The sequence below is a fragment of the Aethalodelphis obliquidens genome, unplaced genomic scaffold, assembly GCF_003676395.1.
Source record: "Aethalodelphis obliquidens isolate GAN/ISIS:26980383/991018 unplaced genomic scaffold, ASM367639v1 scaffold72, whole genome shotgun sequence".
Taxonomy (NCBI): Eukaryota; Metazoa; Chordata; class Mammalia; order Artiodactyla; family Delphinidae; genus Aethalodelphis; species Aethalodelphis obliquidens.
This window is the reverse complement of record NW_020838016.1, coordinates 2,004,551-2,028,785: the sequence shown is the minus strand read 5'-3', so window position 1 is coordinate 2,028,785 and position 24,235 is coordinate 2,004,551. Positions and strand designations below refer to the sequence as shown.

The window sequence follows — 24,235 nt, the reverse complement described above, 5'->3', positions numbered from 1 at the left end:
ACATCATTTCAGTGATATTCCTGCCAAAAACATGTAACCTGAATCTAGTCATGAGGAAATGTCAGGCAACACCAATTGAAGAATGTTCTACAAAATACAGGAAATTCAGGCAAAAGAAAGGTTGAGGAATCTTTCAGATTAAGGAGACTAAAAAGACATGACAGGTGAACTCAATGTGTGATTCTGGTTGGATCCTGGATCAGGAAAAAACAGTTATAAAGATTTTGTTGAGACAATTGACAAAATTTAAATATGGACTGTGGATTAGAAAATAGTATTGTATCAATGTTAAGTGTCTATATTTTGAAAATTGTACTATGGTTATGAAAGAGAATGTGTTTGTTGGGCAATGTACAATGAAGTACCCATGATGTCTCCCACCCATTCTCAAACGGTTCAGAAAAAAAAAAGCATTTCAATCTATCCATCTAGGAGTGATAAAGGAAATGGAGCTGAGAATTTCCTGGAATTTTTTTTTAAAGATACCAGATCCAGGAATCTCAATAAATTTCAAGCAAGGTAAATGGAAAGATATACACATTTACATATAACCTACTGGAACACCGCTAAAAAAGATCTCTTAAACAACCGTAAAGAAAAGACAAATAATGTGTCAAACTGGCAGCTAGAATTACCACTGACTTTTCAAAAGCAATAATGGATACCAGAGATAAGTAAGGAAGAGTATGTTAGGAATACAGGAGACCCCTGAGGATGTCCTTAGTTTACCTTGCCCTCTGATTAGGTTCAATGGAAAACTATGACAACCCAAACCAGGCAGGCTTAGTAATGGCCAGACCCTTTAGGAATGAAGTCTTGGGTCACCCTACCACATAAAGAACCATGACCAGCTGAGGTGCTTGCCGAAGGCAAAAGGAATACAAAGAATGAGTAGTAGAAGAAGGTAATTATAAATACCAGCTACAGGGGCTTCCCTTCCCTGGTGGTGCAGTGGTTGAGAGTCCGCCTGCTGATGCAGGGGACACGGGTTGGTGCCCCGGTCCGGGAAGATCCCACATGCCGCGGAGTGGCTAGGCCCGTGGGCCATGGCCGCTGAGCCTGCGCGTCCGGAGCCTGTGCTCTGCAACGGGAGAGGCCACAACAGTGAGAGGCCCGCATACAGCAAAAAAAAAAAAAAAAAGTAAATACCAGCTACAGTCATGGGACCAGCTACAGAAATGATGCCTGTAATTACCATGAATTTTGTTACATTCCTTTTTTCCATATGGGAACCATTTGTCCGCAAAGCTTATTTTATTATGAAAAAAACTAATTTTGTGATGAATACATTTGTGTGTATACACACATACATTACACAAATATCTTTGTCTTCTTTCCACTCTTATTTCCTTTTATCATGAAACATAAGATGTATTGACTTTATATCGGTATTATTAATTTCACATCATAGTATTTGAGTTGTAGGATATCAAGAGAAGAATAAACATCACTCAAGTATTTTACCTCCACTTCTGGGGAAGAAATTAGCATGTTTTCAGTTGTACATAGGGGAGTTGTATCATGTCGGCAGAGTTATGATCTCATTATTGTTTTTATTTAGAGATTAAATATAGTTTAAGGAGATGTATATGGGTGCCAACTTCACAAGGGGTGGACTTGTGATGGTCAATTTTATGTGTCAACTTGACTGGGATAAGGGATGCTCAGATAGCTGGCAACATATTATTTCGGATAAGTCTGTGAGGGTGTCTCTGGAGGAGATTAGCATTCGAATCTGTAGACTGAGTAAGGAAGATCACCCTCACCAATGAGGGTGCCATCACCCAGTCCAATGAGAGCTTGTAAAGAACAAAAAGGTGGAGGAAGGGCTAACTCCCTCTCTGCTGCCCTCTGACTTACTCCTGGTTCTCAGGCCTCAGACTGGGATTTAAATTACACCATTGTCCCCACCCCCTTCTCAGGCCTTTGGATTCAGACTGAATTATACTGCAGGCTTTCCTGGGTCTCCAGCTTGCAGATGACAGATCCTGGGACTTCTCAGGCTCCGTAATCATGACAGCCAATTCCCATAATCAATCTCCTCTTATCTCTCCTCTCTCTCTCTCTCTCCCTCTCTCTCTCTCTCTATATATATGTGTATATATATATATATATATATATATACACCCACATATATTTATATCCCATTGGTTCTGTTTTTCTGGAGAACCCTAATACAGTTACTTACAACAACTAAGAGTGGAATATTCAATAAATACAAAAAATAGCATTTGGGAAAAATGGCTCCCCATATGGAAAAATAAAATTGTGTCATATGCCATATATAAACATAAATTCCAGATGGATGAAGGGGCTAATTGTTTTAAAGGTACAAAAGCATTATAAAAACACAAAAAATATTAATTGTGGAGTTTTTCTTAAGCAAGACACAAAATGCAGAAGCCGTAAAGGAACAGATTGTGAGATTTATCTAAAATGAAAATCCAAAATTTAAATTAAGTAAAGGACATCATAAGCAAAGTTAAATGACAAGGGATACAGTAAAAGAAAATATCTACAAATCAAGAAAAAAGGCGAACCATTCACTAGAAAAACAGGCAAAAGCTGTACATTGAATGGGCAATAAATACCTACAAGAAGTTGCTCAACCTCACTGGTAATGAGGGAAACCCAGATTAAAGAGTTATTTTTTCTTTCACCAGACTGTCAAAAGCAAAATGAAAAAACCCTGATATATTACCTTGTCTCTTTCATTTATGCCACTGGTGGAAGGGTACATTGGTAACGTCTTTCGGAGGGCGATTCAGTGGAATCCATCAACATTAAAAGTTAACTCCCTTTAACTCAGCACTTCACTTCTGAGAATCTGCCCTTCTGAATATCTACGTATGTGCACAGAGATGCACATAAAAGGATGTGTGGTTCATCACCAGAACTGTGAAATCTAGCACTGTCCATCCCAACCAAAATGCCTCTGTGTGTCCTGTCACGCAAGCATCCTCAAGACCTCAATTCATTTTGATCAGGGAAAAAACAAATCGTGTCAACAATTACCCATTTCTGTAAAACTGAAAGAAACCACACACATACAGTTGCATGTATGTGATATGTGTAGGTAAATGTCTAGAGAAAGGGCTATAAGAACATACATGAATCTGGGAGGTGGTGGAGAGAGATGATGACTTGTGTCAAAGAGGATGTTCATATTTTCTTCCAGGACTTTGGTGCTGCTTGACTCATTCACACTGCAAGTGGAGGGAGAAGGTTTACAAAGTAAACTGCTCCGTAGTACACAGAGCAGTGTTCCCAACCGCCACTTGCAAAGGAAGGGGGTGTTTTCAGAACTTAGAGCCACCCCTTTCTAGATCCCTCCCCTAGCTGAGTGAGTGCAGTCTGGGTTGGGAGTTGTGCTCAGGGCTCTGTGAACTGGGCGTCTATCCTTGTGGACACGAGTGAGCCAGGCTCTGAGTGGGCATAAGACTCCACGCATGAACACCCCAGTCATTTCCCTTAACCAGGATGTCTCACCCCTTCCCCGCTGGACCCCGACGGCCCAGTGCTTCCACCCACCCACCCTGCTGCATCTCAATTCCAAGGCTGGCCTTTTTTTTTTTTTTGCGGTATGCGGGCCTCTCACTGTTGTGGCCTCTCCTGTTGCGGAGCACAGGCTCCGGACGCCCAGGCTCAGCGGCCATGGCTCACGGGCCCACCCGCTCCGTGGCATGTGGGATCCTCCCAGACTGGGGCACGAACCCATGTCCCCTGCATCAGCAGGCGGACTCTCAACCACTGCGCCACCAGGGAAGCCCAAGGCTGGCCTTTTTTAGGAGCAGTGAAACAAGTCCTGATGATGGTAGTTTCTGGGCCTAAAATTTGTCTCCTGGAGGAGAGTAAGGTCAACCACAGTGACAAGCAAAACCAAGAGCAGGGGCAGTGGGTGGAGCAGGATGACGACTGTGGCCTTCATTTCCTCCAGGCAAAGAAACCTCAGAAGGCTGAAGTCAGGGCTTCCCAGCATTTTCACACTGAGGCTTATTGGGAAATTTCAAAAGTTGCCACCCACACCCTGACCCAGGAGGGAGAGGGGACTCCTTCTTCAGAGATTGGTTGGGTGTTGTGTGAGACCAAGTACCCTGCAGAGATAGGAGAGACTGGGAACTGGTTCCCCCTCTGGGGAGTTAAAGTGTTGGGAAGTCAAAATTTTAATCTTCTTCAGAAGTTAACATTTGAGTGTAGATTTGAACAGGTGAAGGATGAAGCCATGTGGATGTCAGAAGGAAGAGCATTCCAGGTACAGGGAACAGCAGTGCAAAGGCCCTGAGGTAGGATCATGTCTGATGCGTTGGAAGTACAGCAAGGAAGCCACTGTGGCTGGAGCTAAGTGAGTAGGGGGAGAGTAGAAGAAGACTAGATTGGACACGAAGGGAGGAAGGTGAAGAACGAGAACTACCTTGACATCTTGTAAGGACTTTGCCTTTTATTCTAGATGAATTAGGGAGCCATTGGCAGCCTAAGAGGCAGGGAGTGACTTGATCCAGCTAAGGTTTAACGGGATGGCTCTGGCTGCTGTGTTGAGAACAGACTAAAGGAATAAGGGGAAAGCAGGGGGTCAGGGAAGCAGCAACTGAGTCCAAAAGAGAGATGGTAGAGCTGAGATTTTCTTGACAGAGTGGCCGGCATCACTTGGAGGGCCTGTGATACTCTTTGGGGGACAGGGACTCCTTAGAACAAGGGATGCAATGTGCATACCACTTCTCTGTGTGCTGCTACCCCTTGAAGTTGTTACTGCTGTTAGTGGGGCAGGGCCTAGGAATTAGCATTTTTGCATGTTCCCAGGTGATACTACTGCTGGTCTGGGAACATTGACAACCACTAGCTTTTTCTTCCTAGCACTGATGAAAATGTGCAATTGATGTTTATCATACCTCCTCAAGGAAGCTCTTTAGTCACCCCTGCATCCCTGGGCCAACCATGATGCCTGGCATTAATGTCTTGAGCTTGGCTCTGGGCCAGGCATGGTGCTACCTGGAATGAAGGTCTTGAGGATCCCTGGTCTGAATGGTTGGAGATAACTGGTGATGAAATTTCCAGGAAGTGGTCATTAGAGGGAAGAGGTTAATTATAATAACAACAACAATGGATGTGACACCCACCCATTCCTGTGTCTGCCTAGGTGTTTTACTGACATCTTCTCCAATTAAATCCTGTAAAAGCCCTGTGAATCTGGCATTATCCCCCTTATTTTATAAATGAGGAAACCAGAGGCTCAGAGAGTTTAAGTAATTTTCCCAAGGTCACACCACTAACAAGTACCAGAGCCCAGCCAGGCCTGACTGCCAGACAGTTCCGTGCTCTGCTGACACCACTCTCCCTCAAGAAGTCACTGGTAAGAGGAGATTGCCTTAAAGACAGGGGCTTCCTTACAGGGGGACTGTGAGTCATTTTAAAAAATGCCGGGAAGATGCCATCCTTTAAAAAAACTCCTACTGTCTGAATTGAGAGCCTGTTCACACAGCACATTACCAGCCCCAAGCCCTTTTTTTTTTTTTTTTTTTTTTTTTTTTTGCGGTACGCGGGCCTCTCACTGTTGTGGCCTCTCCCGTTGCGGAGCACAGGCTCCGGACGCGCAGGCTCAGCGGCCATGGCTCACGGGCCCAGCCGCTCCGCGGCATGTGGGATCCTCCCCGGGCACGAACCCGCATCCCCTGCATCGGCAGGCGGACTCTCAACCACTGCGCCACCAGGGAAGCCCCCCAAGCCCTCCTTGACAGAGCCCTGGTCCCCTAATAAGTAGCAGTGGCTGCCCCAAGAGAAGTATTTTTGCTGACCTTTGTGGCTTTATCGTTCTCAGGTGGAGCACTTTTCCTCAGCCCTCACCCTCTTCTCAGCCTCCTCCTGTAGAATGATGGGCACAGTATTCTGTGCTGGGGAGTTGAGGCTTGACAAATCAAGGCTGGTTTATCTCTAAACTCAATCCATCCCTCTCAGTAGAGAAGGAGAAAATCAAGTTCCAGGACTTCCCGCCTCATCAGCCCGGTTCTTCCGCCACCCACCCCAGAGGATAAAAATAGCAGCCTCCCAGGGCCTCACTGTTCTTGCAGCAACTGTGCACTGAAGCTGGGCCTGGCCCGGGAGCAGCTGTTCCCAGAGGCACAAGCCTGGTGGGAGGCATAGGGTCAGGACAGGGGCTAGGCTGCCCACAGGGGCTAGGTGACCCAGGCCTGGCCGGGATGCTTGGAAACCTCACGAAGAGAGGCGGCACCTGGAGCAGGTTTGACCGCGACACATCAATAAATACGTCACGAGGTGCACCAGCTCGCTGGTCGGCCTTTAAAAGAGACGAGGTGTATCCGTGATTCTTAACGTCTTTCAGGGACAAGGACTCCCTGGAACAAATGAGATGTACATATCACTTCTCTGTGTGTGCTCAAGCCCACACACAGCACACACTGAGAGGCAGACACACACTTTTGCACACAACTTCATATGCGGGGGGGAGCTGTCAAAGTCCGGCATGGACCACGGGTTGACAGCCCCAAATTCAGGTTGATTATAGAGACGCAAAACGATTATAAAAAATAAAAATTTGTAATGTGTAGGAGGAATAAGTTTAAAGTTTGCAGTTTGCTCAACAAGATCTTCTTGGATAGTAAAAGTATACAGTATATATCCATCAAAACAGACACAGAAATGTTAATGTTGACCTCCGTTGGTAGGATAAAAGGTATTTTCTCTTTTTCTCTCCAAATAAAAAGCATGTTTCTCTTTTGCCATCAGAGCGGCCGCATCCAGGCATTTCCCTGAATCTGGAAGCCTACTCGGCTGCAGGCGCTGCCCGGGCCTGCCTGCCTGGACCCTCCATCCCGGGCGGGGGTGTGTGTGGTACAGACAATAGACAAGCAAACATCAGGCTGGTGACAACGTGGGGCGGGGACGGGCTCCTCTACAGGGTGACCGGGGAGCCCCTCGCCTTCAGAGAACCTGGAAACCCAAAGCGCTACTCGCCGGGCTCGGGCCCGCACGGAGGAGGCGGTGCGTGCGTGCGCGCTCTCGAGGCGGCGGCGGCGCGCGCACGCGCGCCACCGCGGCCCGCCTCCCGCAGCGGAAGATGCGGCCGAGGAGGGGGCGGCGGCGGCGGCGGCGGCGCGCTCCGGCGGTCTGAAGCGGCGGCAGGGTGCCACGGGCCGGCGGCGCGATGAGCTGGGCGGCCGCCCCCGGCTCGGGGCTGTGAGGGGCTCGGGGCCGGGGGTGGGCGGCGGCGGCGCGGCGGGCGGCCCACGCTTCTCCTCGGCGGCGGCGGCGGTGGCCATGCGCAGGACGGCGCGGCCGGGGCCGCCGGGCCGGGGCCGCCTCCCGTGGACTCGCGGCCTGAGGGCCCCGCCGCCGCCGCTGCTGCTCCTGCTCGCGCTGCTGCCGCTGCTGCTCGCACCAGGCGCCGCCGCCGCCCCTGCCCCGAGGCCGCCGGCGCTGCCTCCCGCGTCCGCCGGGCCCAGCGTAAGCCTCTACCTGAGCGAGGATGAGGTGCGCCGGCTTATCGGTGAGTGGGGCCGCCTGCGCCGGGGTGGGCAGGTAGGGTCGGGCCCCGGTGCTTCCGGCCGCCGGCGGCCCAGTCCGCGCGACCTGGACCGCGGGCGGGCAGGCCCCAGCGCCCCGGGTCGCCTCTGGGCCCCGGCCTTTGCCTGCCTTGCTGGCCGGGAGGTGTGGTCCCTGCCCGGCCCCCGCCCTGGGCCAGCCTTCCGGCCTCCCCCGCACGTCGCGGAAAGACCCGGGGACCCCTCGGCCCCCGGCGATCTACCCCATTCCAGCCTGCTTACAGCCTCTTTAGCCTTTCGCCTTATTCCCTAGAGGCAGACTCTTCTTCCCTGCCGCTCCAAGTTTCTTTGACCTTTCCTCAACGTGTCACTCTAGGGCCCTGGATTTTGGATACTCGAAATCCACGTTTTATTTAGGTTAAATCTGCTGTGGTTTTGATGCCCCAGTAGAGGCCACACTACGGTGCTCATACTTTCTGGTTATCGTAGTTTTTTGTTTTGTTTTGTTTTTAAATGAGAGACAGAGATTGGTTATAAGGGCACTACATGTTCGTGACAGTCTCCAAATCTTGGGACCGATAAGCGTATTTTACAACAGTGAATGAATCTCCAGGTAGCCGACCTTTTAGCTTTTTCAGTACCTTTTTGGTTCTTGTGTTGGAGTTTGGACTGAATCTGAATTTCTGGGCCACTCTTCTACTTAGAATACCTTGTAAGAAAAGGAGAACTTGGCTTTGGGTCAGTTGGTGGTTCTGTGCTACCTAATTAACTTTGTCATTGGGGAATTAATTAGAAAAATGTGACTTTGTGGATTCTGGAAATGACCCCTTAGAGGAAGGTCTGATAGAAATGGCCCCAAATGGGAAGTCTTTGGTAGTTGCAGATAGCTATACATTCACTTTCTTTTGTGTATTATGGGCCAGAAAACCACATTTTTTTTTTCATTTTTATTTCATCTCAGATTTGTGGTGCATCTGAGGGGGAAAATTATTCTTTTAAGCATCCATTAGCTGTCATTTTATTCAATTTTTTTGTTATAAGACTTTCTTGAGGTCTGCTGAAGTCCACTCAGTGTTAAAATGGAACTGCTTTTAAGCAGGCTGTTTAGACGTTGTTACATATACGGGTTTGTCCCTTTTAACCAAAGAATGCTGTGTTTTTGTAATGTCCTGCCAGTCTATAATCCTCTTTTTAGTCTGGTGGAATTAGCTGAATTTAATTTAGCTAAGTTAAAACAGCAAATTGGATTAGTACTTGAAACAAGACTAAGGTTTAGGAAAAATAATGAATGCTTATAAATTGACTCATAACATTAATTTAGAAAATATTAATGTATTATGCATGGTTTTGTAAAGGTTTTTTGGTTAAAAGCGTGTATATAATTTGTGACTTTGTTTACATGTAAGAAACCAATTGAGGTAGGGGACATGGCACAACCAGAGGCTGACATTGATTGAGTGCCTGCCATATACTTCCTCCTACATGTTTTATACACATTATTTCCTCTAATTTTCTTGTGACCCAGTGAGGTGGATATCATTATTTCTCTTTTAGAGATGAGGAAAGTAAGACTTTAACTTGCTCAAGGTCACACATTTAATAATCTTTTTTTAAAAATAATCAAACATAGTGTTGACATAGGCCACAACAAGTTTCAAATTTCATTGAATGAAATAAAGATATTTATATAGAAGTTTGATTATGGCATGGTGGAAAAGAAGTCATTGCTAATTAATACTTGAAATGATGTATTTGTTACCTGATTGATGAGCATACAGTTTGTGCCCAGGAGTGAGCTGTTGGGAAGAGGGGAGGGAGGATTTCCTCATTGATCAACCTTGGTCCACCTCTGGGACAAGGGGAACCTTCAGTAGTATTTTCTCTAATGCAAACAGAGTTGACCTGTTGCAGTGGGTCTCTTGACTCTCCATCCTGCCAGATCCAGGTCCTCTCCTTCCTTCCATCTTCCTCATCTATTCTGACTTTATTTTTTGGCTGCCCCTGGCTGGGGAAGAACAATGGGTGGGGCTGAGATGTATACCAGGCATACTGATTTCTCAGAATGCAGTTTCCCACAGGAACTCTTATGCTTATGGTGTTTAAGACTACTTGAAATACTTTGTACCATGTTTTTGTATCATTATGGGTTAAATGCCTTCTGAAAGCTGACTTGGGAAACTAACCATCACTTTATAATATTTGTAAGACAATTAATTTGCAATTCCAAGTATGAAACTTATAAATAAAGTTGGTAGTGACATCTTTATAAATTGAACTGATTGTTCTTGACATGAGAATAAGTTGTTTTAATCCAATTCATATATGCACATAGGTAAAAAAAGAAATCAAATAGTGCTAAAAGACCTCAAATGAAAAAACAGCAGTCTTCTGCCTTTGGCCTTTTTATCCTCCGGGCCCTACTTTCTAGTGGAAGCTACTATCACAAGCTAGCTCTTTTTTTTTTTCCCTGTTTTTTTTACTTTTTATATTTTGAAATCAATGTAGAATAAGCATTTCACTTCCTAGTATCATAACTGAGCAGTTGTCCTCTTCTCTTGCGCAAACCCCCCAATATAGTTACATCATTTTTAGTAAAACCAGCAGTCTGTATTTAGATTATTGTGTATATATTTATATTGTAAATTTTTATTATACATTATTATATGTATACATGTACGTATATGTACACACACACACACATATATAAACTCACTTGTGAGTTAAATAGTGACCCATTGTTATGTTTTCTTCTCCTGTATGTTATTGTTTTTCCTGGAGCAAATAAACTGTAAACTTTTTGAGTCTTTTCTATATCTATGGCTACAATCTCTCATACACTCCAAGAAATATGTTAAATACCTTTTGATATTTTTTTTCCAGGTAACACATCAAATCATCTATCACTTTCACTTGATTTCCTCTTAGAGACTCCATGCTTTGGAGCCTTCCATCCTCTTCTTCCAATCTGGACAGTAGGATTATTTTTCCTGCACATACTGTACCCTTCTCTCCTGTCTTGGAGCCTCTGTTTCCTGGATCTTCTGTCTTCGTTTTTCTTTGTTTGCTTCATTTTGCTAAAGTATATCCTCAGTAGCTTACTGAGAAGGGTTGCATGGGAGGTAAATAATTTGAAGCCTTATATGTCTGAAGGTGTCTATCCTATCCTCATGCTTTATAGGTGATTTGGCTGAATTTAGAATATTAGACAGAAAAAAAAATATTTTCCCGATTTTTGGTGGCATTTTTACAGTTTTCTGGCTTTAAGGATTTCTGATGAAAAATCCAAAATCATTCTGATTCCTTTTTTTCCTTGTGTGTTTTTTTTCTTTTTTTTTTTTTTTTGTTTGGTTGTTCTTGTTTGTTTTCTGTTTTTTGAGCTTAGGGTCTTTGTCTTTAAAAAAAATCTGTAGTTTTATCAGCTTCTGTGTGGGTCCTTCCTTCTGTTTGTGGTCCCTCTAGTCTTAGTGAGCCCTTTCAATCTAGAGACTCATATCCTTCAGTTTTCAAAAATGTCTGTTACTTCTGATAATTTCCTACCCATCACTTGTTTTGTTTGTTTCTGAGATATCTATTGGTTTGGTTATTGAATCTTCTGGAATTGATCTTCAGATACTCAACGTATGTTGCCTCTTATTTATATCTCTATGTTTGGAGGTGGGAAGAGGGGGAAATTTTCTTAATTTTGTCTTCCAAGCTCTTTTATTTTTAAAATTTTAATGATGATTTTAAATTTTAGAACTCTTTGTTTTCTGTTTCCATTTCCATTTCATTTTATTCTAATTTTATGGATGTATTATCTTCACTTATCTTTGAGGCATGTGTTTTTAATTTTTTCTGTATGTTTAACATTTTTAAAATATTTCTTCTGCTTCCTCCAATGTGCCTGTTCATTTCAGAGTTCTTTTTCTGTTCATTTAGATAGTATCTGTTGATCCTTGGCTGTCTGTAATTAAGAGTGAGATGCTGAAAAGTTGATTAGGGGAGGGCAAGCTTGTGGGTGGGTAGGTGGGTGGTCTATTGGCCTCCCTTGGAATGTGGGTGAACATTTCATTGGGAGCCCCCCCGCACACACACATATCAGCACCTTCACAGCTTCTTTGGGACTGGTCAGTGTCTGCAGAGAAGACACCTGCAGTCTGCTGCCTCTGGTGTGCTTGGTGGTACACCAGCCTCTGTGGTTCAGTTTTTTCAGAAAAACTTTGGGTCTCTTGCTGGACCTGGGGGCCCAACTGCTTTGAATGCCCCTCATCAGAGGCTCCCCCTTTGACAGGCCAGAGCCTCAAGCCAGCCTTTGGTGGCCCTTGTTGCATCCAGGGCTGAGTCCCTCCAGAGGTTCTGAGAGGCAGTGACCACTCCTTCAACTGCTTCCCATCTTGCAAAAGTTTGTTGAAATATATGTTGCATTGTCTTCTTTCCCTTTCTGTGTTTGTGGTTTAATGTCTTTGTGATTTCATTACTGTCATTTTAGAGGATTCCTAGGAGGATGGGGGTAAAGGCAAGTGGTCATTCTACAGTGTGTAAATGGTTGGGCTTTGACTGTTGAAGAGCTGGTGATGTGTAGTTTTTTGGTACTAACAGTATTAGGAAGAGTAGTGGTGGTGGTCACAGAAATGGTTGACACTTGAATTTATAGTGCTGCTGACGTGTGGCAATCTTGCCTGTGTCAGGTACAAAGGTAATCCCTGTTTTGGGTGTGTATTGTTACTTCCATAATATAGATGAGGAAACAGATGTGCAGGAAGTATGTAACTAGCTCATTCCTTGGTAGTAGGGCATGCAGTCTTGATAGAAGTCCATCGGTATAGAGACTCCAAAAGCCTCAGACGTTTTATGTGGCATCCCTGTGTCCCCAGGCCCTGCTTAGGCTGCAGTGTAGGCATCCATTTCTCCATTTTACTGATGAAGACTGATCTGGGGCCCTTTGGGCAGTGAATAGAGGGCCAGGTCTTGACTCAGTCTGGAATCCATATTGCCTCTTTGTCAGCTCTGGAGGAGCTGTGATTAACCAAAATGCTTAAGGAGTAGAATCGGCAAGCCTGCTGCCACATGTGCTCATCTGTGGTCTTGATTATTATCTGCATTCTCTCCTGTTCTCTATCTACTTGATAATTCTAATAGCTGAGTTCCCTGGAAGTCCAGAGCTGGTGAAATCAGTCTGTGGCTGGGGCAGTACTAGGGGGTGTGGGAATAAGATGCTGATGGGTGGGGGGTATGATATAAACTGGTCATGGCAGCGGTGATGGTGGTGATAGGGAATCTGTAGGAGTCAGGGGGACTTCTGAGAATAGACTCCGCCTCACACCAATTAGAAATTCACTTTGGATAACTTGCCTCTCCGTTAAAATAAATATCCTCTGAAAGAGTTAAGCGTTGTTCACATCTTTTTTAAAATCAGTTCAATACTAGTTGAGATCATTGCTCCCCAAATCAGTCCAGTAAAAATTTTTGAAGCCCAACCAAGTACCATATATTGTGGTAGAAAATGGCAATTCAAAATTACTGAATTCCTTTTCTTGAAGAACTCAAAATTTCATAGGGGAGACTAACAGTTGTATCTACAACTGTAACACTGAGATAAGAGTTATACTGCTGATTGATACAAGTTTTTGTGGGAATGATTACTTTTGACTGTAGAAGGAGGGGGAGTGGAGAGGCTTAGGGGCTTTCAGGAATGTGTTCCAGGAAAGGAGACATTTGAGCCTCATCTTGAAGGATGAATTTGAAAGACAGAAAAGAGGAGCATTTCATGTCAGGCAGAGAAAATAGCACGAACAAAGCCATAGCTGTATGGAAGCAGATTTGTGTGAATTCAAGGAGTAGGCTAAGGTGAGAAAATTTGGCAAAACCAGGGAGTGGCAGAATATAAAGCTGGGAGGTAGGTTGCAGTTAGGTTAGGAATTTGAAGTTTATTTTATAGGTAATGAGGAACTGTTGAACTTAGGAAAGGAGAGTATAGATAGGACTGGGTTCTAGAAAAGACAGCTTCGGCCCCAGTGAAAAGGGTGGCTTGAAGACTGAAAAGCTGGATCTGGGAAATGGGACAGAGTCAGCCTTGTGCTGGTAAGAGGAATCAACTAGGACAGTTGAGGGGGGGTGGGATGGATTTGTGAGGAATTTTCTGGGAGTTTGGAGAAGACTTAGTGGAGGACACCTCAGGGCTAAAGAAGAGGGAGGAGTCACAGAGGAATCTGAGTTTCACATTTGGGCAGCTGAACTGAAGGACTCTTTTTGGGAAATGGTTGAGGAAAAAGAAGGATGAGATGAGCCACTTGTTCCTCTCCTCCCAGCACCTCTCTTCCTCTTCAACCTCAGGCCAAGTGTTTGGGGGAGGGCAGTGAGGGTGTCCTCTCTGCTGGTGTCTGGCATATCCTGCCACTGCCCAGACTTTGAGGAGGTGGGTGCTGGTGGAGGTGGGTTAGCACCTTGCAGCACACTCTTAATTCTGGGCATTTGGGTAGGGTTGGTGGCATTGATGCAGCATTAATTTGAATCCATGTGTTCTTCACTGGGAGAACAAGACTGAGACATTGTGCAATTGTGGGTTTTGAGGGTTTTTTTTTCCTTCTTCGTGCTACACATGTGGGAGAACTCTGTCCAGTTATGGCTAACCTGTTCCCTATGAGTCATATCCTGAGTTGACTAGTCAGTTCTGAAGGTGCTGCCTGGAACACTGTTTGGATTTTAAGGATCATTTTAGAAACAAATGAAACATGTGGGTATTTTTTTGAGCATCACAAATTGAGAAGTTCCACAGCATTACTTTTGGGGTTTTAACACAGTTATGCCAGTGTTCTGAAAAAACTTGCCAGCTATACATACTAAAACAAAACAAAACAAAAACTTAACATGAAGTAGAGCCATTAGCTACTCTGAAATTATATTATGCTTAAAAGTGTGCTTTTTTGTGTTATTGTACATCAAGTACAATGTTTTCTAATCAAGATATTATTAAGCAGCTTTCATTTATGTAGGACCTCTAAAAATGTGGTGTGCCAGAACAAAAGTGTGTATTGCTGAATTAAGTAATAAACACTTATTAATTGATTCTACTTAACTGTGCCCAGCAAGTGACAGTGCTGAATGGTAGAATATTTCTGAAAAGTAATTTAATAGGTCCCATTCTTGTTCATAAGACAGATATGTTGTGTCTTGTTCATAAATAATGAACATGTTCTTATATAAATGTCTTGCTCTGTGTCAACTATTTCACATATTTTCTTTTATTTTATCAACCACTGGAAGTAGATGGCATTGGCATTTATCTATAGATAAAGCTGAGGCTCTGGGAAATTACAGAATTTGCTGGAGGTCACAGAGATGTCTAGGGCTATGTGACTCTAAAGTGCATGCCTTCTCTACTCTGCTGCCTCTGAAAGTTAACAGTTCAGTCTTTATCTAACTAGATCATCTGAGGGGCTTAAACAAAGTACAGATTCCTATACCTACCCTGAGCAATTTGTTTAGGAGATCTGAGATGGGGCCCAGCCAGTGAGATTTTTGAATGGCATGTTGCATGAATTGTAAGATGTACGGCTTTTTCACATTTGAACATCTCTGAAATTGGAACCATTTCACAATCAATGGTGAATCATCAGTTAATTGACAGCTCTTTTTCTTTCTTAGTGGCATCTTAGTGGCACAAAAAATAATGGTGCATTTTAGATTAAATGAAATATAGTATTTTAACAAGGTGATTTTAAAAAAATAATAAATTTATTTATTTATTTTTGGCTACGTTGGGTCTTTGTTGCTGAACGCGGGCTTTCTCTAGTTGTGGCGAGCGGGGGCTACTCTTCATTATGGTGCTCAGGCTTCTCATTGCGGTGGCTTCTCTTGTTGCAGAGCATGGGCTTTAGGTGCGCAGGCTTCAGTAGTTGTGGCACGTGGGCTCAGTAGTTGTGGCTCGCGTGCTGTAGAGAGCAGGCTCAGTAGTTTGGCGCACGGGCTTAGTTGCTCCGTGGCATGTGGGATCTTCCCGGCCCAGGGCTCAAACCCGTGTCCCCTGCATTGGCAGGAGGATTCTTAACCACTGCGCCACTAGGGAAGTCCCAATGAGGTGATACTGTGAAGGAGACAGACATAATTTGCCACCTTTCCTTTTTTTTGGGTACCTGTCACGACTTTCTTTCAGAGTTGTAAAATTCACTGGTGGTAAATTATTTACTTGTGGTAATGGCTGTGTAGTAATGGCCTTGCAGGGTAGGCAAATGATGGCAGTGAGATATTACCATTAGGTTTAAGAGCAATGGCAACTCACTTTTCAGCTAGGAAGTTGCTGGCAAGAGAAATATCAGTGGTTCTCAACCTTATTTTGTGAAAGCCTTAGGACCTTTTGCTAGACAAGGGTGTGGATCCCACACATATTAAGTTTTGCACACTGTGATGGGGGTTCTTAGACTTTGAGGACCTTACAGGGCCCCCTGATGAAAGCTTATGGGTACACCTGAATCCCTCAAAAGCTGGTTCTGGAAGGGGGCATCTATTAACATTCTATATTTCATCCTAGGATTCTTTGACCTCCTACGTGATTTTCTTTCCTTCTAGTTTTATTGAGATTTAATTGACATAAAGCACTGTGTAAGTTTAAGGTGTCCAGCATAATGATTTGACTTACATACATCATGAAATAATTAACCACAGTAGGTTTAGTGAACACCATCATCTCATATAGATAAAATATTAAAGAGAAAAAAAATTTCATTCCTTGTGATGAGAACTCTTAGATTTCCTCTCTTAACAGTGTTCATATATAACATACAGCAGTGTTAATTATCTTTATCATGTACATTATATCCCTAGTACTTATTTATCTTATAACTGAAAGTTTGTACTCTTTGATTACCTTCATCCAACTCCCCCTGCCGCCTGAATTAAAAAAAAAAATTTGCATACATTAAGGTTTATTCTGTTGTAGTTATATGGGTTTTGACAAATGCATCCAGTATAGTATCATATAGAATAATTTTGCAGCCCTAATAAGTCCCCTGTGAAGGGGGGCATTTATATTTATTAATACCTTTCCTTATATTTTAAATGTTTGCTTTTAAAAATGTATTTATTATGTAAAATTTCAAACATTCAAAAGTAGACAGAATAGTATAATGAACCTCTGTGTATCCATCATCCTGCTTCAACAATTATCAGCTCATGGCCAGTTCTGTTTGGTCTATACTTCTCCACTCCCCAATCTGCTCCCTTGTCCTACTCCCCCTCATCTTCTGCTTGGATTATTTTGAAGCAAACTCAGACATAAAATTTTGTAAAAAATTTTTTGATATGTATCTCTAAAAGATAGGAATTCTTTAAAATTTTGAAATAACTATTATCACACCTAAGAAATTAATAGTAATTCATAAATACCAAATATCTAGGCTTAGATCTTCCTGATTTCTAAATGAATGTTTATGTAGAGACTCTTGCCTGCCACCTGTTTCTTCCCTTGTCCCTGCTCCCCACCGTATCACCGTTTAGTTCCTTTGGTGCCAAGCTTTTTTCACCCTAGGGTCTGCATTCGATGGTTGCTCTGCCTTATGTACTTTTCCTAGATCTTTACGTGGCTAGAGCCTTCTAGATCTTAGCTTAATGTTACTTCCTCAGAGAGCCTTGCCTTCCTAGGGTTGACCCTCAGTGCCACTCTGTTCTGTCACCCTGTTTTCTTTTCCTTTTTTTTTTTTAATTAATTAATTTGTGGCTACATTGGTCTTCGTTGTTGCATGCGGCCTTTCTCTAGTTGCGGTGAGCAGGGGCTACTCTTCGTTGTGGTGCGCAGGCTTATCATTGAGGTGGCTTCTCTTGTTTCAGAGCACGGGCTCTAGGCACACGGGCTTCAGTAGTTGTGGCACACAGGCTCAGTAGTTATGGCTCGCGGGCTCTAGAGTGCAGACTCAGTAGTCGCGGTGCATGGGCTTAGTTGCTCCGCGGCATGTGAGATCTTACCGGACCAGGCCTTGAACCCATGTCCCCTGCATTGGCAGGCGGATTCTTAACCACTGTGCCACCAGGGAAGCCCCCATCCTGTTTTCTTTTAAGTACCTGATACTTTTGTTGTTTCCATCTCGCTCTGTAGGAAGGCTAATTCTGTTTGAGTAGAGACCTTTTATATTGTTCCACTCTGTATGCCCAGCACCTAAATCAGTACCTGGCATATAGTAGGATATTCAGTAAAAGTTCAGTGAATGAATAAATGAATGAATCATATTTTCTTTTTGTTTTTTTGGATTCACTATCTTGTGCCTTACTGGGGTCATCATTCTCTTGATCATTTCCCATTGCCCGCTAAGTTATTATCCAAAAGGGGATTGGCCTGAACTTATGAATGTAAGTTTAAATAAATTAGTTTTAATAGCTTATTTCCTTTGAAGTTGCCTGATTTTCCCAAGTCTCTGTCCCCTGAACCCCCCCTCTGGGTAAGGTGCCCCCCATCTTGGCTTCCATAGCTCTATACCATGTACAAACACATCTGTATCACTGTACCCATCATGTTCTATAGTTTCCCTACTGATTAAGGCTACCTCATGGCTTGGCACATAGCTGTCTCTCAGCAGACTGCTGGTCCACACTACAGTTGAAGGATGTAAAATATTCAAGAGAGATTCCGGAAAAATAATTAAAAACCAGAAAACAATTTCTAATCTTTCCTTCTGAAATGCTAACCTGCTGTTAATCCTAGCCAGTGTATTTTTTCATCTCGTACATTGTAGTTTTCATCTCTAGAAATTTGATTTGGGTCTTTTTATATCTTCCATGTCTCTACTTAACTTTTTGTGGGGTACAGTTACAATAGTTGTTTTAATGTCTGCTGATTCTAACATCTGCCAGTTCTGGGTTGGTTTCAGTTGATCTGTCATCTGTCTCTCTATCTACTTATTTTGCTTTTTTACATGCCTGGTAGTTTTTGACTAGATGGCAGACATTATGAATTTTACCCTGTTGGGTGCTGGATATTTTTGTATTCCTGTAATTATTCTTACATTTTGTTCTGGGACCAGTTAAGTTACTTGGAAGCAGTTTGATCTTTTCAGGTCTTGCTTTTAAGACTTGTTAGATAAGACAGGAGCAGTGCTCAGTGTAGGTCCAATTATTCCCCACTACTGAGTCAAGACCCTTCCGTGTACTTTCTCCATTGACCTGTGACTCATGAGGTTTTCCAGTCTGGCTGGTGGGAATAGGTGATATTCCAAAATGTATGAAGTGCTATGCACTGTTAACCTTTTATTTTTTCTCTGCCCTTGTGTAACTTCCTTATGCATGGTCAGTACTCAGCTGAAGGCTCGAGGGGCAACCCTCTGCAGATCTTGGAAATTCTCTCTCTGTGTAGCTCTCTGTTCTCTGGTACTTTGTCCTACGTACTCTAGCTGTCTTTGTCTTTCTGAACTCTCATATATTTTGTCTGTTTTTTGATAATTTCAGACGAGAGGGTTAATCTTGTCCTGTTATTCTATCTTGTCCATAAGTGGAAATGACCAAGGATTATCTTTTTGATTGTTTGCATCTTTTCTAAAGTTGTTTAACTCCTTAGATTATTTGTTAAAGGAGAGAATTTAGTCTAATTTCAAGAAAAAGCACTAAGGTTGTATACCTACGCATACGTGCACATGTGCGCAAATGTGGGTTTATACTAGCTAACATGGTGTGAGAAAATATTGGATTTGGAATCTGCATATTTGAGTTTTAAGTCCATCTCCTCCTTCTGTTATATGTGGGTAGGCAAGTAATTAATGTTTCTGAGTGTTGGTTTCCTCATATATGAGATGTATAGCAGGATGTCTGTTATCATATTGCCATAATGTATATGAAAATGCTACATAATCCTCAAAATAATTTATTTTAGTTATTGGTGGGGGATTTGTATGTTTTTGGATAAAAACTCAAATCATAGAATGTTAGAAAGAGAGGTCACTTAGACATCACCTGGTTGATTGCCTTGGGTAGCAACATTTATCACTCGCTGAGCAATTACTTATTGAATGTACAATAGGCCTTATTTTAGGGGCTTGACATGTTTTGGTGAATAAAGCAGATATAGATCCCTGGTCTCATGGCACTAACTTCTAGCGGAGAGCTAAGTGACTTGCCTTAGAAAAGAATTCAGGTAGCTTTGGAACGTGACTCCAAGTTAGCACTTGGAGTTGCTGGGAGGGAGAAACGATGTTTGTGAGTTCTCCATTGTGCTTTGAGCCCCTGGCCATAATAGCCAACTCTAAGTTACTAATGGCCTCCACGGCTGACTGAGAGTGTGTGCTCCTATTAGGAGTTGGCTATGAAAGAAATTGAATGGTGGTTATGTCAAACTGTGAGTAAATTACTCCATGTCTACTCTAGAGCTGTACTTGCAATGTATGCATGAGCTTGGTGAGATCATTTTCTTCTTTAAATAGTGCAGGAACCAATGATAAATTAGTTTCCAGAGTATCATTTTACCAGATACTAGAACATTCTCACGCTATGGCAGGGCATGGTTCATATTTTATGTTATAGTGCTAGAGATTATGGGTTACGTTTTTGTTACTATTCTTACATAGGAATTGGGGAGCACCTTTAACATCTCTGCAGTTGTGGTACAAATCACATCTTTGGGGAAGTTCTTTTATGGATTTTTTTTTTTAAGATGACAGCTATATTAATTGGATGTGAAATCTTGTTCCCTGATCCTGTGTTTTAGTGTCAGCCCTCTATAATTTCTTATCCATCTGCTGTAGTATTTTCAGATGGGGAAGGTGACGGTATTATTTGAGTCATCCATTTGAAATCAAAAGTGACAACACTCGTGAAGAGAAAAAAAAATGACCACACTCTCCCTTTGATTCCACACAACTTCTCTCAAAGGTCATATCATCACAGGTACTAGAGAGGCAAACCTGAGCACAGCATTTGTGATGGAGAGCTTTGGGTTTCCATTTTCAGGGATCACTGAATTACAGTCAAAGTTATGTACTGAAATGGAAGACACGGGAGGGGAGATGCTTGGTACTGGAATAGTTGTATCCTGGAGCCTGATCTGTTAAAGCAGTGGCAACTAATAGCCATTCCAGTGGATTGTTTTAAGTGAGCTGTTGATTTTGATCACACATCATGTACTCTTCCTAAAGTGGCAGAGTGAGGAAAGGTGCTCAGTGATTGCAGATGCTGGCTTTTCTTTGAGAGGATCAGGAGGTTCCCTTTCTTGGTGCTGACCCCCTAGCCACTTCTTAGGGACCAAAGGATGGACCGCTTGCCTTTCCTTTGAGGAGGCCAGTTTTAGGCATGGGATGAGGAGGCAGCCTGTAGGAAGGGGGTGGAGGGAAGGGGCATGTTTACTTTGTCTTCCATTGTTGATGTCTTCTTTCTCTTAAAAGCTCACTTTAATTCTTTTTATACTCTCTGTGTGTACATGTGTACTCTCAGCCCACTTCTATCCAGACATTTATGGTTGCAGGAGAAATGTAGGAGGAAAATCTGAATGGGCAGAGATCACATGAAACATCTCATTTAATCTACAAGAATATCGTTTAAACAGCTATGGGGATTGAAGATTTATGTGCTTTTTCATTTTTAATTATGAAGATAGGATGCCCCTTTCCTATAGTCTAACATTTGTAAATTCCCTTCTTATGATGTAGTTAAATATTAGGTCTCAGCTAATTTTCTAGGTATAATTCGACTATAGCTAGGTTTATGAGATTTTGATGGACAAATTGTTACTTTATTGTATTTATTTCAGTTTGTTAGTTTCCATAAACCAGGAAAATTTGAAGTAAGAGCTCTGTATTTATTTAATTTCAGCATTGATTAAAATACAGAGTATTTACTGGTTTCATACGTAGTAAGTGATTTTGGCTTTTTTCCTCTGGCTTGTATACCACACTGTCCTCAGAACCTAGAAGATTATTTTGACTAAGTAAATTTTTAACTTAAGCTTTGACTAGCATTTGGAAACCATTGATGACATCATAGAATAATAGAGTTTTGGCTGACATTTGGAAACCATGGATGATATCATAGAATAATAGAATTTTGGGGCTGAGGAGGGACTTTAACTTTATCTGGTTTAACTCCCTCGTTTTATAGTTGAGAAAATTGATGCCTGGAGAAGGTGGTTAAATAATTGATTGCCAAAGGTCACTCAGCTGCTCATTAGCAAAAACTCTGCTATAGTTCTGTTTCTACATCACTTGTTTTTCTACCTTAACTGATTCCTGATGTTTTCTTTAAAACATCATTTCCCTTAAAATTTATCTTTGATGTAGTTGATTTTTATCTACAGCCAGCCATTCATGCATCTAACATTTGAGTACCTACAAATAACCTAAGACCCCAGCCTTGCTTGTGAGGTGCAAGGTAGTGGGGAAGACAGACGTGTGAACAGCTCCTGGAATGTATTTTGTTTTGTGCTGTAAGGTGGCTCTTTTTTAAAGGGAGGTGGTTTGGTCATTGACACTAATTGACCATTGTTGTGGCCTTAGGAATCCAATAGTTAACTTTTAAAATCGTTTAGAATAATTTTTAAACTATTGTGTTATTTGAACTTGAGCTACACAGGCCAGGTCATATAGAACACAGGCCTTGAATTAGGCTTGAGCTTTTTAAAATATTGTTTAGAGGAAAATGAATATTCCTTGATGGCTGTTGAGAGTTTTGCAGAAATAACTTTGGATTTTCAGCTTGGAATTTTAGTTGTTTAAAAATAACTTATGAATAAATGTCATATTTTCTAACAATAGAGTAACATTCCTACTTTGCTGGAATTGGCAGTGAGAAATTTAAGTCTGATTATTATAGGCGAAGAACTGAAATGTTTTTCATCTTAGGTTCGAAGAGAAAACCTCTATACATTCTAATAACAAAATGCTACCTCTTTAATCCAGGGCTGTTCGCCCTTGTTCCTGCCTGCTTTCCCGCAGAGCCCCTTTCTACCTTCCACCCACTCTAGTTCCCCAGCTCTGTCCTCTGTTCTGCTGGGCCTTTCAGTTTTATCTTGTAGAGCTCCAGTTTTGTTTTGAGGTCTCCTCTGACTCTTTCATACTGCTGCTTTATCTCTTCAGCTTAACTGAAACCTGCTTTCTTCTTGTGAGTGATATTTTCCTCATAATACTTTCTAGTCACTGGAAGTCAGTTTTAGTACACTCCCTCTCCATTCATTGGGCAGGGGTCAGCTTTTTTTCTTTTCTTCTTTAAAAATAATAACTTATTGGGTGAAATTCACATGACATAAAATTAACCATTGTAAAGTGAACAAATTATTCAGTGACATTGAGTACATATACCATGTTGTGCGACCACCAACCCTGTCTAGTTCCAAAATATTTCCATTGCTCCAGAGTAAAACTCCTCACCCGTTAAGCAGTTTTTTCTCACCTCCCTCTTCCCCCAGCCTCTGGCAACCACCAATTTGTTTTCTATTTCTGTGGATTTATCTATCCTGGATATTTTATATAAATGGACTAATACAATATGAGACCTTTTCTATCGGCTTCTTTTATTTAGCATAATGTTTTGGGGGTTCATTCACATTGTAGCATGTATCAATACTTCACTCCTTTTTGTGACTGAATAGTATTCCATTTCTATGTATATACCACAGTTTGTTTCTTCATTCATCTGTTGATGGACATTTGGGCTGTTTTCACATCTTTACTATTGTGAATAATGCTTCTATGAACATGTGTGTTAAGTACTTGAGTACCTGTTTTCAGTTTTGGATATATACCTAGGAGTGGAATTGTGGGTCATGTGGTAATTCCATGTTTAACTTTTTGAGGAACCACCAAACTTTTTTATAGTGGCTGAGCTGTTTTGCAGTCCCACCAGCAATGTACAGAAGTTCCAATTTTTCCATGTCCTTGCTAACACTTGCTGTTTTCTGCTTGTTTGTTTGTTTTTTAATTAATGCTATCCTAGTAAGTATAAAGTTTTACCTCATTGTGGTTTTGATTTGTATTTCCCTTATGACTGCTGGTGTTCATGTGTTTGTTGGCTATTTGTGTGTCTTCTTTGGAGAAATGTCTTTTCAAGTCCCTTGCCCATTTTTAAATTGTCTTTCTGTTGTTGAGTTGTAAGAGTTCTTTATATATTGTGGATACTAGACCCTTATCAAATACATAACTTGCAATATTTTCCTCCATTTTCTAGGTTGTCTTCACCTTGATAATGACTTTCAATATGCAGGGTTTTTTAAAATTTTTTAACATCTTTATTGGAGTATAATTGCTTTACAATGGTGTGTTAGTTTCTGCTTTAAAACAAAGTGAATCATCTATACATATACATATATCACCATCTCTCTTCCCTCTTGCGTCTCCCTCCCTCCCACCCTCCCTATCCCACCCCTCTAGGTGGTCACAAAGCACCAAGCTGATCTCCCTGTGCTATGTGGCTGCTTCCCAGTAGCTAGCTATCTGTTTTACATTTGGTAGTGTATATATGTCCATGCCACGCTCTCACTTTGTCCCAGCTTACCCTTCCCCCTCCCCATGTCCTCAAGTCCATTCTCTAGTAGGTCTGCGTCTTTATTCCTGTCCAGCCCCTAGGTTCTTCATAACCATTTTCTTTTTTGTTTTTTAGATTCCATATATGTGTGTTAGCATGTGGTATTTGTTTTTCTCTTTCTGACTTACTTCACTCTGTATGACAGACTCTAGGTCCATCCACCTCACTACAAATAACTCAATTTCGTTTCTTTTTATGGCTGAGTAATATTCCATTGTATATATGTGCCACATGTTCTTTATCCATTCATCTGTCGATGGATACTGAGGTTGCTTCCA

At 42.3% G+C, this 24,235-nt stretch overlaps 1 protein-coding gene across 5 annotated transcripts in view; it reads left to right on the top strand.

The window, feature by feature from the left end:
* The first annotated feature begins 7,115 nt into the window (after window positions 1–7,115).
* Window positions 7,116–24,235, top strand: part of RYK (receptor like tyrosine kinase) — a 101,853-nt gene continuing 84,733 nt past the window's right edge. For 4 of the 5 annotated variants that reach the window (XR_003429724.1, XR_003429725.1, XR_003429723.1 and 1 more), the window contains exon 1: window positions 7,255–7,498. Coding sequence is in view for 2 of the 5 variants with exons in the window: in XM_027091708.1 (XP_026947509.1) it covers window positions 7,270–7,498 (229 nt within the window). In the remaining 3 variants the exon portion in view is untranslated. Of the gene's footprint in view, window positions 7,499–24,235 lie in introns of all 5 variants that reach the window. The other variant, XM_027091709.1, reaches the window with a different exon arrangement.